Below are 13065 nucleotides of genomic sequence, written 5' to 3' on the forward strand. Positions count from 1 at the left end.
CCACAGGTATGACAAAACATGTATTTTTACTGATCTAATTACATTGGTAACCAGTTTATAATAGCAATAAGGCACTTTGGGGGTTTGTGGTATATGACCAATATACGACGGCTAAGGGCTGTGTCCAGGCACTCCGCGATGCGTAGTGCATAAGAACAGCCCTTATTCGTGGTATATTGGCCATGTACCACACCCCCTCGTGCCTTATTGCTTAATTATACCATGCTGCTGATTGTAGCGTGATAAAGGAAATGGACAAAACTAAAACACGTTTCAATTTCCCATCACAAAGGCCTTTATTGCCGTTGTTTCAATAAAATATAGGCTACATTACAAACTCACCATAAAAATAACAGGGGTACTTCCGCCGTGCATGCAAACGGCCAGAATACAGTGATAAACATTAGCTCCAAACAATACGTCAGACACCAAGACACATCAACACAGACAGATGATGGATTGCAGTAGTAAGGTTTGCATAGGTTCAAAAGAAGAATACTGATAACCTTATAGTTCAAACCAAGGGAAATTCACTTCCTCCACTCCACATATGAGTAAAATGAACTTGATCTAAACTATTTCAGATGTATAACGTTTCACAGTGAGAGAGAAAGCTGTGTATCAAACATGACTGGGGATGGAGAACATCTTGGTTAGTAGCAATTCACAGGAATACGTGTAAAGTCATAAGAGACATACCAAACCAAACCATGCCTCTTTTCCTAGCTCAATATTACAATCATTAGTCACTCCTTTCAGATGTTTCAGATACTTCAAAGTGTATTTTGTCTTTAGTGGCATGCATGCAACTCTTTAGTCTAAAGATCCCCTCAGCTTAGCCCCAGAACATACTATCCAGTATGATTTGACTGCTCGAGACTATTAGCACATGTTGATCAACCTACCATAACATCCCTTCACAGCTTAGACCTCTTATGTGTTCATTTCAGTATGAACTCTAAACATAAGGCAATGGAACCATCTTTAGTTACACCTTATACAATAACCCTATCATTCCTGGGACCCCGCCCACATTTTGGCCTAAGGTTCAGTGGCGTTCCGCAGTTTTAAAGGAAATTTCCTGAAATTCTATTTTGTTCAGATTGTTTTTAGATTACTTTCTAGTTCTGAGTTGGGTATCCATCCACCGCTTGCAATCCTGTTTTTGAAATGCTATTACATGACATAATATGGTAGCAGAAAGACATTCAATATGCGACACATAAAACAGATAAACATCAGCGAGTGCTCATAAAATGTGGTTATATTTCCCTATATTGGATCACTCCGATATATTGGTATCACTCCGCGGCGGAGGGATACATCCGAGGTGAGGATTTACAGATTTACTCCCGTGTACACCTGTGTCACGGCTGGGGTCCGCCCCTGTATATAGACCCCATGGCCACGACACATTCTCTTTCATTTTCTCGGCAGACGTCCGTATGGTTTGAGGTACAAACTTTCTGAAGTTCGCTTGGTAAATCACTGGTAAGTGTAATATCTTGCGTGAAAGTATACTCACTGGCTGTTTTGCAGCCTGGAGCAGTTGGCCACATGGCCAGCCCCTCCTCTTGAGTGCTCCACTTGCTGCGCATGGTTGATCTGTATCTTCCGCCCGTGGTTTGTCATGCTTGTGTTTTGTTAGCGTTACACTACGACTCCGTGGCCCTGCGGTCTTTCCTTCCACATCTGAAAGGAAGACATGTCCTGGTGAGAAAGGACAACACCACAGTGGTGGCTTACATCAACCATCAGGGTGGACTGAGGTCCCACCGCCTCAATCTTATAGCATGGGAGCTCTGGGCTGTCTAGCATCTCTATGCGCAGCGCACGTACCTGACATCCTGAGTGTGGCAGCGGATATGCTCTCTAGGGAGGGCCAACCATCTTGGGACTGGAGCCTACATCCCCAGGTGGTGCAGCACCTGTGGGACAAGTTCGGGAGGGTGCAGGTGGATCTGTTTGCCTCTCTGGACAATGCACACTGCCCCTGTGGTACTCCATGTCAGAGACACCAGGGCCTCTTGGCTTGGATGCTCTGGCTCACGATTGGCCAGGGCTGGAGCTTTACACATTCCCCCCTTTTCCCCTGATCCAGGCTGTGCTGGACAGGACCAGGATGGCAGAGCATTGTCTGCTTCTGGTGGCCCCATACTGGCCCAGACAACCCTTGTTCAGCCTTTTCCTGTCCCTGTTGTCTGGGACATCTTGACAACTTCCCCTGAGACCGGACTTGCTGTCTCAGGCCAGGGGAACTCTGTGACCATCCGAGGCCGCACCGCCTCAGTCTGTGGGCTTGGCCACTAAACGGCACCAAGGATCCATGTTAGGACTACAGGAGGGAGTAATGAACACCATGCAGAACGCAAGGGCGCCGGCTACAACCGCGGCATACCAGTTGTGCTGGCGGTTGTTCTGCTCTTGGTGCACTGGTATTGAGGTTGTGCCCGAGTCGTGCGGGGTGCAGTATGTCCTCCAATACCTGCAGTCTCTCTTGGATGAGGGCTTGGCAGCCTCTACACTGAGCAGGTATTTAGCCACTATATCTGCCTGCCATGTGGGGTGGATGGACAGGCCAGTGGGGCGCCATCCCTTGGTCTCCAGGTTTATGAAGGGTGTTTGTCACCTGCGTCCAACTAGGACCCACTCAATGGCAAGCTGGGATCTGGATGTGGTCTTGGCAGCTTTGGCAAAGCTGGCTTTCGAACCGTTGGAGTCTGCCTCCCTGAAACACCTCTCTATGAAGGTGGCTTTCTTGAAGAGGTGGGTGAGCTCTATGCTCTTCCTGTAAGTTCTGAGTGCTACCGGGTGGACCCCGAGGGGAGGAGTATATCTCTCCACCCCAACCCTTCATTCCTCCCGAAGGATATGTCAGACAGGCATGTGAACATCCCTTTTATCCTGTCTGCTTACGATCCCCCTGCAGTGGTGGGGGAGTCTGGGCCTCCCTCTGGCATGCTGTGCCCTGTGAGGGCACTGGTTGCCTATGTGGAGGACACAGTGAGTGAGAACAACAGACCAGCTCTTTGTCTGCTATGGTGAGAGAGTCCTGTGGGCTGGGCTGTCAAAGCAGAGGCTCTCTCACTGGATCGTGGACACGATTACGACAGCATACCACCTGGATGGCATGCCAGTGCTGGGATCTGTGATGGCACATTCAACATGAGGTGTGGCTGCGTCCTTGGCTCTATTGAGAGGAGTTCCCCTCGCTGAGATCTGTGTTGCGGCCAGCTGGGCTTCTTCTTGCACATTTTGCTAGGTACTATCGGGTACATGTGGCATCTCCCTCTGCGGTTGGTTTAGCGGTCCTGGGCGTCGCCTCCCCTTCCGGGGACAGGGCCGGGACCCCGTTCCACATTGACAGTCCCTGCGTCTCGGTCTCGCACTTCGCCGCTGGCTGGCCGGGTCCCTCTAGCACCGACTAATCTGGTACGTGTATACCAATATATTGGAGTGATCCAATATAATGAAACATAATGACGGTTATGCATGTAACCACGGTTATGTGAGCTATATGGATCACTCCAATCCTCTACGGTGCTAGAGGCGCCTCAAAAAATGTATAGAGAACGTGTCGCGGCCATGGGGTCTATATACAGGGGCGGACCCCAGCCGTGACACAGGTGTACACGGGAGTAAATCTGTAAATCCTTCAGCTTGCATGTATCCCTCCGGCGCGGAGTGATACCAATATATTGGAGTGATCCATATAGCTCACATTGTGTTGACAAACCCTATACTGTCTGTTTCTGGATGCCTTTCATCCTTCCCCTATAAAACATCTTTACCTCCATGACATATTCACAAATTGAACTGTTATGATTGAAACAATTCATGAGTGAAATCATACTGTACTACATGTACACTTATTGAGAGAATATTTACAGTTAACAGAAATCATAAGCAAAAGCTACATGAGGAAAAATAACCATTATATTTCATCAGACTTAAGAACATAAAACAATCTCTGACAAGGCTTGACATCTTGTTAACCACAGTAGTCTTTGTGGAGATACAGCTGCCGTGTGTGGAACTCACTGACTGCACAGACTAGCATTCTTCTGAACACAGTGAGGCCAACCAGTTGTCAACCAATGGTTATGTCTCAACTCAAGAGTGGGCTGCACAATTAATCGAATATACATCAAAATTATATATTGACATGTGCAATATCCATATCGCAAGAGATCCATATCAAATGCAATATTTTCAAACACATCTCAGCCGTGAGTAACTTCAGGTTTTAACGTTTTTTTCTCATCTTGCGGTTGCTTCCCACACACACTAAGCCTCGCCCCTGTCACTCAAGCAGCGCAGTTCCTCCCCCTGGCTGTTAGATGATTGACTATAAATTTACATGTTGTTCCGTCAGGTCAATGCAGTCAACAAATTGTTCCAAACAAGAACGATGCTGCTTTCCACTTAGCTTCTTAATATAATTCAATCTATTTCTATAATTCCAACAGTTAACACAAATATTTTGATATTTATCGCACGTCAAATCGCAATAACCATATTTGTTAAAAATAAAAATCGCTATTACATTTGTTTGCCCATATCGTGCAGCCCTAGAGGTCGGTTAATGTCATGGTGGACGTGAGACCATGAGTGAGGTTATTTTGTTCCAACCAGGCTCTACAGATTTCCCATGGAGATATTAGAAAGAGACAACTGCTGGACTCTGGAAACTAAACAACTCTGCTATAAGCCAAACAACTCTGCTAAATTGTTTGAGTCATTAGGACATGCTCAGTGGTCACATGAGTAGTCTATTTTCCATTTTCAATCTCAAGGGTTGAATAGTCTGGCCAAGCTCCTGTCCAAGTCCTGGCTCATGTAAACACAGGCTTTTCTTACTGACCACCATAGCCAGACAACAGTAACTAACTATATTATATAACTACATCTGTTAGTCTCAGAGATGCATTCCATTTTCTAAACAGATACATCTCCAAGTTGCTGATCTCTCAGAGGCATCCTACTCAAAACAAAATATTGATACATTCCAAGCATTCATGTCATAGAAAACTCCCACAAATTATAACAACCCAAATAAATACAAACTCTAATTTAAACATGGTGTACATCCAGTACACATGTAGACAAACCGTTTGTGATGTGGGCTGTTGCATTACATAACCTAAGGTTAGTTTGCCATCCATCCATAATGAGCTCCCTCACCTCATGTCAGGGGTGTCAAAGACAACCAGGTGAGAGGAGTTCCTTACTAATTGGTGACCTTAATTCATCAATCAAGTACAGGGGTGGAGCAAAAACCAGCAGACACTCGGCCCTCAGTGGAAGGAGTTTTACACATGCATTATGTGATGCCAATGTGCCAACAAATGAGTTCAGCTTGAAGCACCAGTGCAATAGCTTCAACTGTACAATATGTAGTCCTACCAAACAAACACTGCTCTTTTCTATATCATCAGCCAAGTCTAACATTACAACTTTGAAATCAGTAAAAGTAGTTCAGATGCTGTCATCACCATAGTTGTACTGTAAAATACAACATTACACAGTGGAAGTTATTTACAAAATACTGACAATGAAATGCTACTGTTTTACTGGACTGGGTGTGTTTTAAAAATGGCATGAGTTTGACTATTTTGGTTCTACTGTACTTCATAAAAAAATAATGTTTTGTTTTGTTCAACCTGAATAAAAGGAGAAAAACCTGGAATATTTGGAAGATCGTCAGGTCTGCACTCTAGAAACGATCTGAGGTAAATGTATAATTTCCCACAGCAACAGTTGCATTTCAGGTCCAACAAGGAACAGAAACAAACGTCCAACAGTATCTGTCTCTGTAATTTATCATTGTGTAATAACAGTTGTAAAATGGAGTGATATCTGTGTGGATTTTGTCATTAAAGCTCAACCTTGAAGAAGGTAGAGATACTGTATGGGTGAGGCAGTGGTGACTGATTCTGCAGTGGACCTTAGGGTTAGAGCTATCCTCAACTATTGTTTACAAGACACCTGGTGAATTATTGCGACTGGTTGAGATCAAGAGTGTCACAACAGGAATGTTGTAAAATATCACCTGTCAGATACATGCAGACTGACTGCACTGCAGAGAAAAATCTACTATAAGATCCTGAACAAAATGTTCTGTACAATAGTTTTTTTTTGTCAAATATACATGTTCTCTAGTTTAAAATAATGCATATAGCATATGCATTATTTGGCATTTTAGAGTGGGAAAGATCCACATATTATTATGTTACATGTTTTGGGTCATACCAGAGCATCCTAATAGGCTAGCCAACTGCTAGACTGTAGGGCTCCACTCTGACCCAGTCAACTCTCCCGCTATTGGTTACCATCCTCTGGAGAAAAAATTCGGGTGCATTTATAACCAGCGAACAAGGCTCGTGGGATGATTTCCTTTTTCTAACATCATCTCGTTGAGCAGTGCTACAGAGAGAGGAGGGTTTAATCATTTCCCACAGCAGCGTTCCCCTTTAGTTATAAGGGGTATTATAAGGCATATCCAAGAAGATGAAAAGATGAGGAATTGGTAAAACAAATGACAATTTGATATTTCCTTTGTTGATCCAGTGCGAATCTTGTTGTGACTGAGCTTCGGCCTGCCCCATCCGCTGGAGTTTTCAGATGAGACAATCTGATTGAAAGCATGCATGACAGTTACACAGGGGGATGCACGTGAGCACAGTCCCATGCTATCGGAAATAAACAGAGAGAAGACGGGCGAGAAGCTGTCTTAGTGTTTTCATAACAATTTTCCTCCGTTTTTTATAAGCAGTCGTTGACAGTTAAGACATCGCAAAAGATGTTTAATGAAATAGTCAAAAGTGGGGATTGAAGCGAGCATCGCTTCGTTTTAGAGAGGGACAGTGACGCTTAAATGGGGTATATTCCTGGCACGTTTTCAATGGCACATGTCCCTGCATTACATAAGAGTATAGTCGGGCCACACCAAAGGGCACAGGACTACAAAGTCCCCAATACCAAGGCTAATTATCATACAGCAGATTTACCTCCCACGGCGGACACCTAATGAAGGGCTTGTCCTTCAATCCTGTCAAATCTGTCAAACATAATGACATGAAACAAAACGAATGTGATGGTGGTGAAAAAAACATAACCCAAACAATTAAAAAAAATGAGTGAGTGTACAGCTGGACACGGCGGTTGGATCATTAACACAATGTGTAGAGGCTATAGCCTATGGTAGCCCTATTCTTCATTATGGTAAAGCAGTGCCCGTTGAGAGATTGCGTGCTTTACACACACAGTGCGCCGGTGAGAACGCCAAGGGCACATGCAGGTTAGATGAAGTGAATCCAGCCATCCTCCCACTCACGGGGTGGGGAAATCTTAAATCTGTGGCGTCGCACTTTGTAGTTGACCCCGTCATTATTGTCCCAATACTCATCTCCACCAACGCAGTATCTAATGGCAAACTGGAACGTGCCTCCGCTCTCCAGAAACGTCGTTGGGGTGATTATCTTAAAGGAGAATTTGTCTGTCACACCGTCACTTGATTCTGGGACATATGATGTCAGACTGTCCATGAAGGTTATCCAGTTGTTGATTGAAAACCTCAAATAGACACTTTTCTCGAAAGCCATGTTCAAAACCCGCACGACGCCGGACAGACTGAACTCGTCGGCTTCAGCAGACTCCAACAACACTTTCACTTCTTTCACTTTCTCAGTAAAGCCTGGTAGGGTCCCGGGGTTCTTGAATTGCAGCTCCATAAAACTTGACTGGGTGGTCGGTGCCCTGGGGAACTTGTCAAATGGGTTCAGATGGAGGGGAGCCCTGTCGAATCTGGCCATTATGCGCTCCGGCACATCGGGTATGTCTGTGTCATTGAAGTGCTTCACAGAGGTGAGCTCCAGACCCAGAGAGTCGGCAAAACGGACCTTTTTCTGGCTGCAGGGACTCCGGCTGCGGGAGATCTCAAGCTTCGCTCTCTCTATGGGGGTCGGCAGAGACTTGCACCTCCGGCGCAGGTTCGGACTCTGCGGGGGTTTGAGGAAGGATTCCCGGCCTCTTGGTCTCTCATCCACCACATGGTGCATCTCGATGGGCTCGCTTGTTCCGTTCAGCTCCATCCCCTCTTCGTCTTCTAGTCTCGGGTCTGCTGTCAAGCTCCCGAACAACCCAGCTATGCAGCTGTAGTTCCTCGGGAGGCAGTTCTTGGGAGGCAGCATGACCACGACAGAACGCACAGCCTCGGTTTCCATAAAGCGGGAGAGTCGCTGGTCTGCAGTCGAAGTGGTCGTGATCAGAGGCACTGAGAAAGGAACACGCCGTCAGGTATCAGAGATAAACACACGGATAGGCGCCGTAGTATCACGTCAGACTGTGACACTGCGCATTTCTGAACCAATAAACCAAGCTTCTGCAGGTGCAGCTAGAACAACGCACCACAAATACCAGACATGCCTACCTAACGTCATTTTCGATTTAATTCACAGGCATACACATTCGTTCATCATGAAAGAATATGAAATATGGGATTCCCTTATCTTTGTGCACGTTTCCAGCAGCATGCCCCAGTCAAGGTGTGTGTGTGGCTGAGCTTTTTATTTATTTAACCTTTATTTAACTAGGCAAGTCAGTTAAGAACAAATTCTTATTTACAATGACGGCCTACCAAAAGTCAAAAGGCCTCCTGCGGGGACGGGGCCTGGGATTAAAAAAATTAAATAAAGACAATATAAGACAACAGCATAGCAAGGCAGAAACACATGACAACACAACATAGTACAAACATTATTGGCCACAGTCAACAGCACAAAGTTCAAGAAGGTAGAGACAACAATACAGCACACAAAACAGCCACAGTGCACATAAAACTGCACAGAGCTAGGGGGACCCAGTGAGAGGCATGACATTATAGTCATAAGGTTTGTTCCTGGCTGGACCACGACGTGCCGAATAGCACGTCTCATTTCTTGCCTGACGACTCATCCTGAATTTAATTCCGCTTCACCGAGAGGAAACGTTAGTGGGCGTGGCGTTTGGCCGGAGCGATGTGGATGGGTAGCTAGGCAATCTCATTTCGGCCATGAGCGACAAAACACACAACTTCCTTTCTCAGTTTTTTTTAAATACCGAAACAGAGTTGGGTGGCCACTTTGTTATTGTTTCAAGAAGGACTAGCTTTGAGAGTATATTCTAGATACCTGTAAATAATTTACATCATGTAAATTTGTAGGCCTATGTAAAGGACGTCTCGCCGCTTGCGAGTACCACTGCCACCGAGAAGCGACAGTCGATGCCACTCGAAAAGCTAACTATTCGCTGGCGCAAGTGGGGACAGTTCAGGCTGAAGAGTTTCACACATCGCCATGTGCTACACCTACTGTAGCCAAGATATGAAGCATTGGCCAATCTGAATCAGTGCTTGACTTGGGTAGGAGCTCCAGCATCTGAAATGTTCTACTGCTTGAGCTCCTGTTAATATTATAGAATGTTAGCTCAAACGTGTCGTGGAGCTCCTGCACCTAAATATAAACAGTACTGCTACCTAAATGAGTACCGGATCCTATTTCAATCTAAGTCCAAGCACTGATCTGAATCAAATTCACATAGACCCATGCCCACTATTTTATAGCCTTACGTTATAGTATGCATATTATAATACTGTTATAATGGGCTATTTTAGATTATATTGTATATGACATCTTACTATAGATTACAGAAATGAGTCTTAATTATAGATATTGAATGAAATAGTCAGCAACATAGTGGACACCATGCTGTAAATCACGAATTGTAACAAGCAGCAAATCCAGGGCTCGAAATTGTTACATTTTCTTAGATAACATGGAAATTAGCAACAACCTGTAAACTGCAATTTGTTTTCTCACGCCCCCTCCCATTTCCCCTCTTCGTTTCCTCTACGTCACTTCTGAGCGCCCTGTTGTAGCGGAGTTGTCATGGCAACGACGTTCTATCCAAACACTTCGTGGGCCAAGTACATCTTTGACTTTGTTTGGGGCGGTTTCCTGTTAGCTGCAAAACTGTAATTCATTTTTAATGACTATTCTATGTCACTGCCTATTAAGTTGGATGTAAAACCCCCAGGGAGCAAATGCTTGTATGGTATTGCTGAGGAAAATGTCGAACTCGACCCCCTTTAATGGTAAGTTGTCTCTTTTACAGCATTGCTTCTGGCTTCAGCTAAGGTTAGAACAAGCTTCCAACTTAAGTTGCCAGTGTTTACCTAACGTTAACGTTTGTAGCTAGGCAGAAATGTGAGGTTCTCTTGCTAGCTAGCGAGAATGTTTATGAATCCATTTAATGGACAGGTTTTGTAAACAGGGTTAACAAGTTTGTTAACACTGAGTTAACATGTCATAAAGTTGACGTCAAAGGTTACAGATCTTCAGATATCTTACAAATAGTTTCGCAACGCTTACAATTAATTATAGGTTGCTTGCTGTTTGTGTACATTTATCTCCACTCTTACCAACGAGCCTACAAGATGAATGCCTAATTAGGGATGTTTTTTCACTCTCAACAGATTTCACCATGAAAGGCTCATCTTAGAATGGACAAATTCAAGGAATGGGATCAGGCGCCTGTAGAAGTGGCTGAAGACAGAAGTGTGGCAGTTGAGTACACAGGATGGAACCAGAGCTGCCAACTACCCAACAGAGGCCATGTCGATGCCCTTTTGGATATCAGCGATGATACCTCATCCAAAGAGCAGGAGCCATTTGAGTTTCTCTGTCTCTCCGGATGGGAGGAAGCTGTGAGTAATACACTGCGGTTACTCTTTTATTTTTGGCTAGATTGTGAATGATATTCAGCCAGTGTCACGTTATTGCGTAGGCACCAGATACACACTTCAATTTCATGTGAGTTAATACAAAGTGAAACAGTGTTAGTATGTTTATTCACTGTATATAACTACATTCAATCTCAGAAATCATCTTAAAAGGTGAAACCTAATTTTCTCTAAATTGCGATACACTGATTAAAATGTAATTACGTTTCCCTTAATGCTGTTGTTTGCTGTTGAGACAGATCCGGGGCTGGGGCAGAACTACTCCACTTGGTTGCCTGGTTCAGACCCAGCGGAGAGGAAAGAGGGTCAAGACTGGAGACACAGACCACCACTGCCACCTGTGTGTGGACCTCGTGAAGCTCTCCGACCCCCCTGACTCTGAATCCAGCTTAACCCACCTACCTGAGTCCTTCTGGGATTCCACCCTGGACCCATGGGAGAAAACCTCCCTCACAACCCTGGGAGACTTCCTGAACAGACCCTACAGTCACACCTCTAGCATCTCTTCAGAGGAGTCCCCACCAGAGTCCTTCAGGGACCTTCAGAAAGCCACACAGCAACTGACACTCCGAGACAAGATGGTGGAGGACAACGCTGAGGTGTGTGAGATCAGTGACTCACTGCTGGGCTCGGCCCCCTCCCAGGGTCACCACCACTCAGCCTCAGAGTGTCCCATGACGCTGATCATCAACAGCTTCGCCGTCCTACCGCCCGTGAAGGCCTCCCAGCCCAGACACCCTAAGGTCACCAGCCAGCTCCGGAGGGGGGAGGCTGGACCGGGACGCAGCGCCTCAGACGGGGAGACCGCAGAGGCTGGGTCAGACGGTGTCACACCTGCCGGGGAGAGCGGAGGTGGTGTGGAGAGCCAGCAGAGCCGCCACCTGTTGTCTGCTTTCAGCATCCCTGTCCCCAAGAAATGTGACATGCCCCTCAGCACACTGTCAGATCCTCTACCCCGCGCCACCTACCCCCTGGACAGACACCTCAGACAGGATCCCCGGACCAGCAGTGCTCACAGACTCTACTTTGGACTGAAGACCAAGAGCCTGAAGCGTGCAGAGCCCCAGCTGCCCATTCTGATTGGAACCAGGGTGCCCATCCCAGCCTCTGCACAGAGACTACTCTGAACAGACTGTTACTTTGCACTCCATACTCTCTCCCAACCCAAAAGCTCAGCCTTTGTGGGTTTGTGATTAAAAAGAAACTTTCTGTGGAATTTCTTCATATTTTTATGACACTGATGACTGTATTAAAAAAAAAAGCTGTGACGAATTAAACTGGGTCGTATTAAACTACATGGAATTGACATGAGTTTACAGATTTGTTAGTTCTGTCATTTATAGGCTATACCACCTCAGCCTCATCGTATAACCAGTTTATTAATGCGTTACATGCGTATCAAAAGGTAGAATTTGGTCCATCATCACTGTGATAATATGCCATCAATCTAGCATCAGCAATGCAAAGTAGTCCAGATTGCTAGAATACATTGTATGCTAATTTGTTACCACTGATTATTCAGTGAAATAATTTAACTGTTACATGAGCCTTCCTTAATTACAAACACTCCACGCACCTGGATATGAGAGAATTATTTTAAATGGAGTGATAAATGTATGCATGTGCTTTTATTGTGGTGCTCACACTTGAGCTTTTAGTTACTCAGCAACTATGCTACCTACTCTACAATGCTGAGGTCTAGGTCGGTTTCTTGGATTCCTGAATGTTACACTGCAGACATGTCAGAACTCCTTAAGACAAAACATGATCTGAGCCATTGCCAAAGCATGCTAGTGCACTCTAATGGAATGAGCAGTCAGTGATTGTAGTGTTCCAACCCATGTGAAGATGTCATTGGTAGCCTATTGAATTACATGCTAGAAGTGAACCACACTGTGATTCTGAGGGACTGTGACAGCATAGGTGTGTGGGCGGAGGGATAAGTATCATATTCCAAATGACTTACACAATTACAATATTGTATTCAAACAGACTGAGCATAATACATGTACATAGTAAACTAACTTGTACTGCCACACAACCCAGGTGAAAACTGTGACTGACATTTACCGAAAAAGAGCACGTTGAGTGTGTACAATATTGAGTATGGTGTTGTAAGTCAAAAGTAGTGTGTGCTTTAACCTGTAACAAAATATCTGACTTGGCTTTATACAGCACTGCATTCCTGTCTTTTGATTTGAAGTGAACTGAAACTAAGCTAGTACAAACAACCAGCTACTACATCAACTCAAACAAATCAACCCTTTTTGAAGAGTTTATTTTTA

At 45.0% G+C, this 13065-nt stretch overlaps 2 protein-coding genes across 2 annotated transcripts; one reads left to right on the top strand and one right to left on the bottom strand.

The window, feature by feature from the left end:
- Positions 1–271: 271 nt before the first annotated feature.
- Positions 272–8343, bottom strand: LOC106587454 (protein phosphatase 1 regulatory subunit 3E-like). The gene has a single exon (XM_014175853.3). It carries the CDS (start codon positions 8223–8225, stop codon positions 7302–7304), a length of 924 nt encoding a protein of 307 aa, XP_014031328.1. The 5' UTR covers positions 8226–8343; the 3' UTR covers positions 272–7301.
- Position 8344: 1 nt separating this feature from the next.
- On the top strand, positions 8345–12955 carry c26h16orf46 (chromosome 26 C16orf46 homolog). Its single transcript, XM_014175852.3, has 3 exons — positions 8345–10132; positions 10514–10744; positions 11020–12955. Exons 2-3 carry the CDS (start codon positions 10541–10543, stop codon positions 11905–11907), a joined length of 1092 nt encoding a protein of 363 aa, XP_014031327.1. The 5' UTR covers positions 8345–10132; positions 10514–10540; the 3' UTR covers positions 11908–12955.
- The last annotated feature ends 110 nt before the right edge of the window (positions 12956–13065 follow it).

The sequence above is a fragment of the Salmo salar genome, chromosome 26, assembly GCF_965601325.2.
Source record: "Salmo salar chromosome 26, fSalSal1, whole genome shotgun sequence".
NCBI classification, from domain to species: Eukaryota; Metazoa; Chordata; class Actinopteri; order Salmoniformes; family Salmonidae; genus Salmo; species Salmo salar.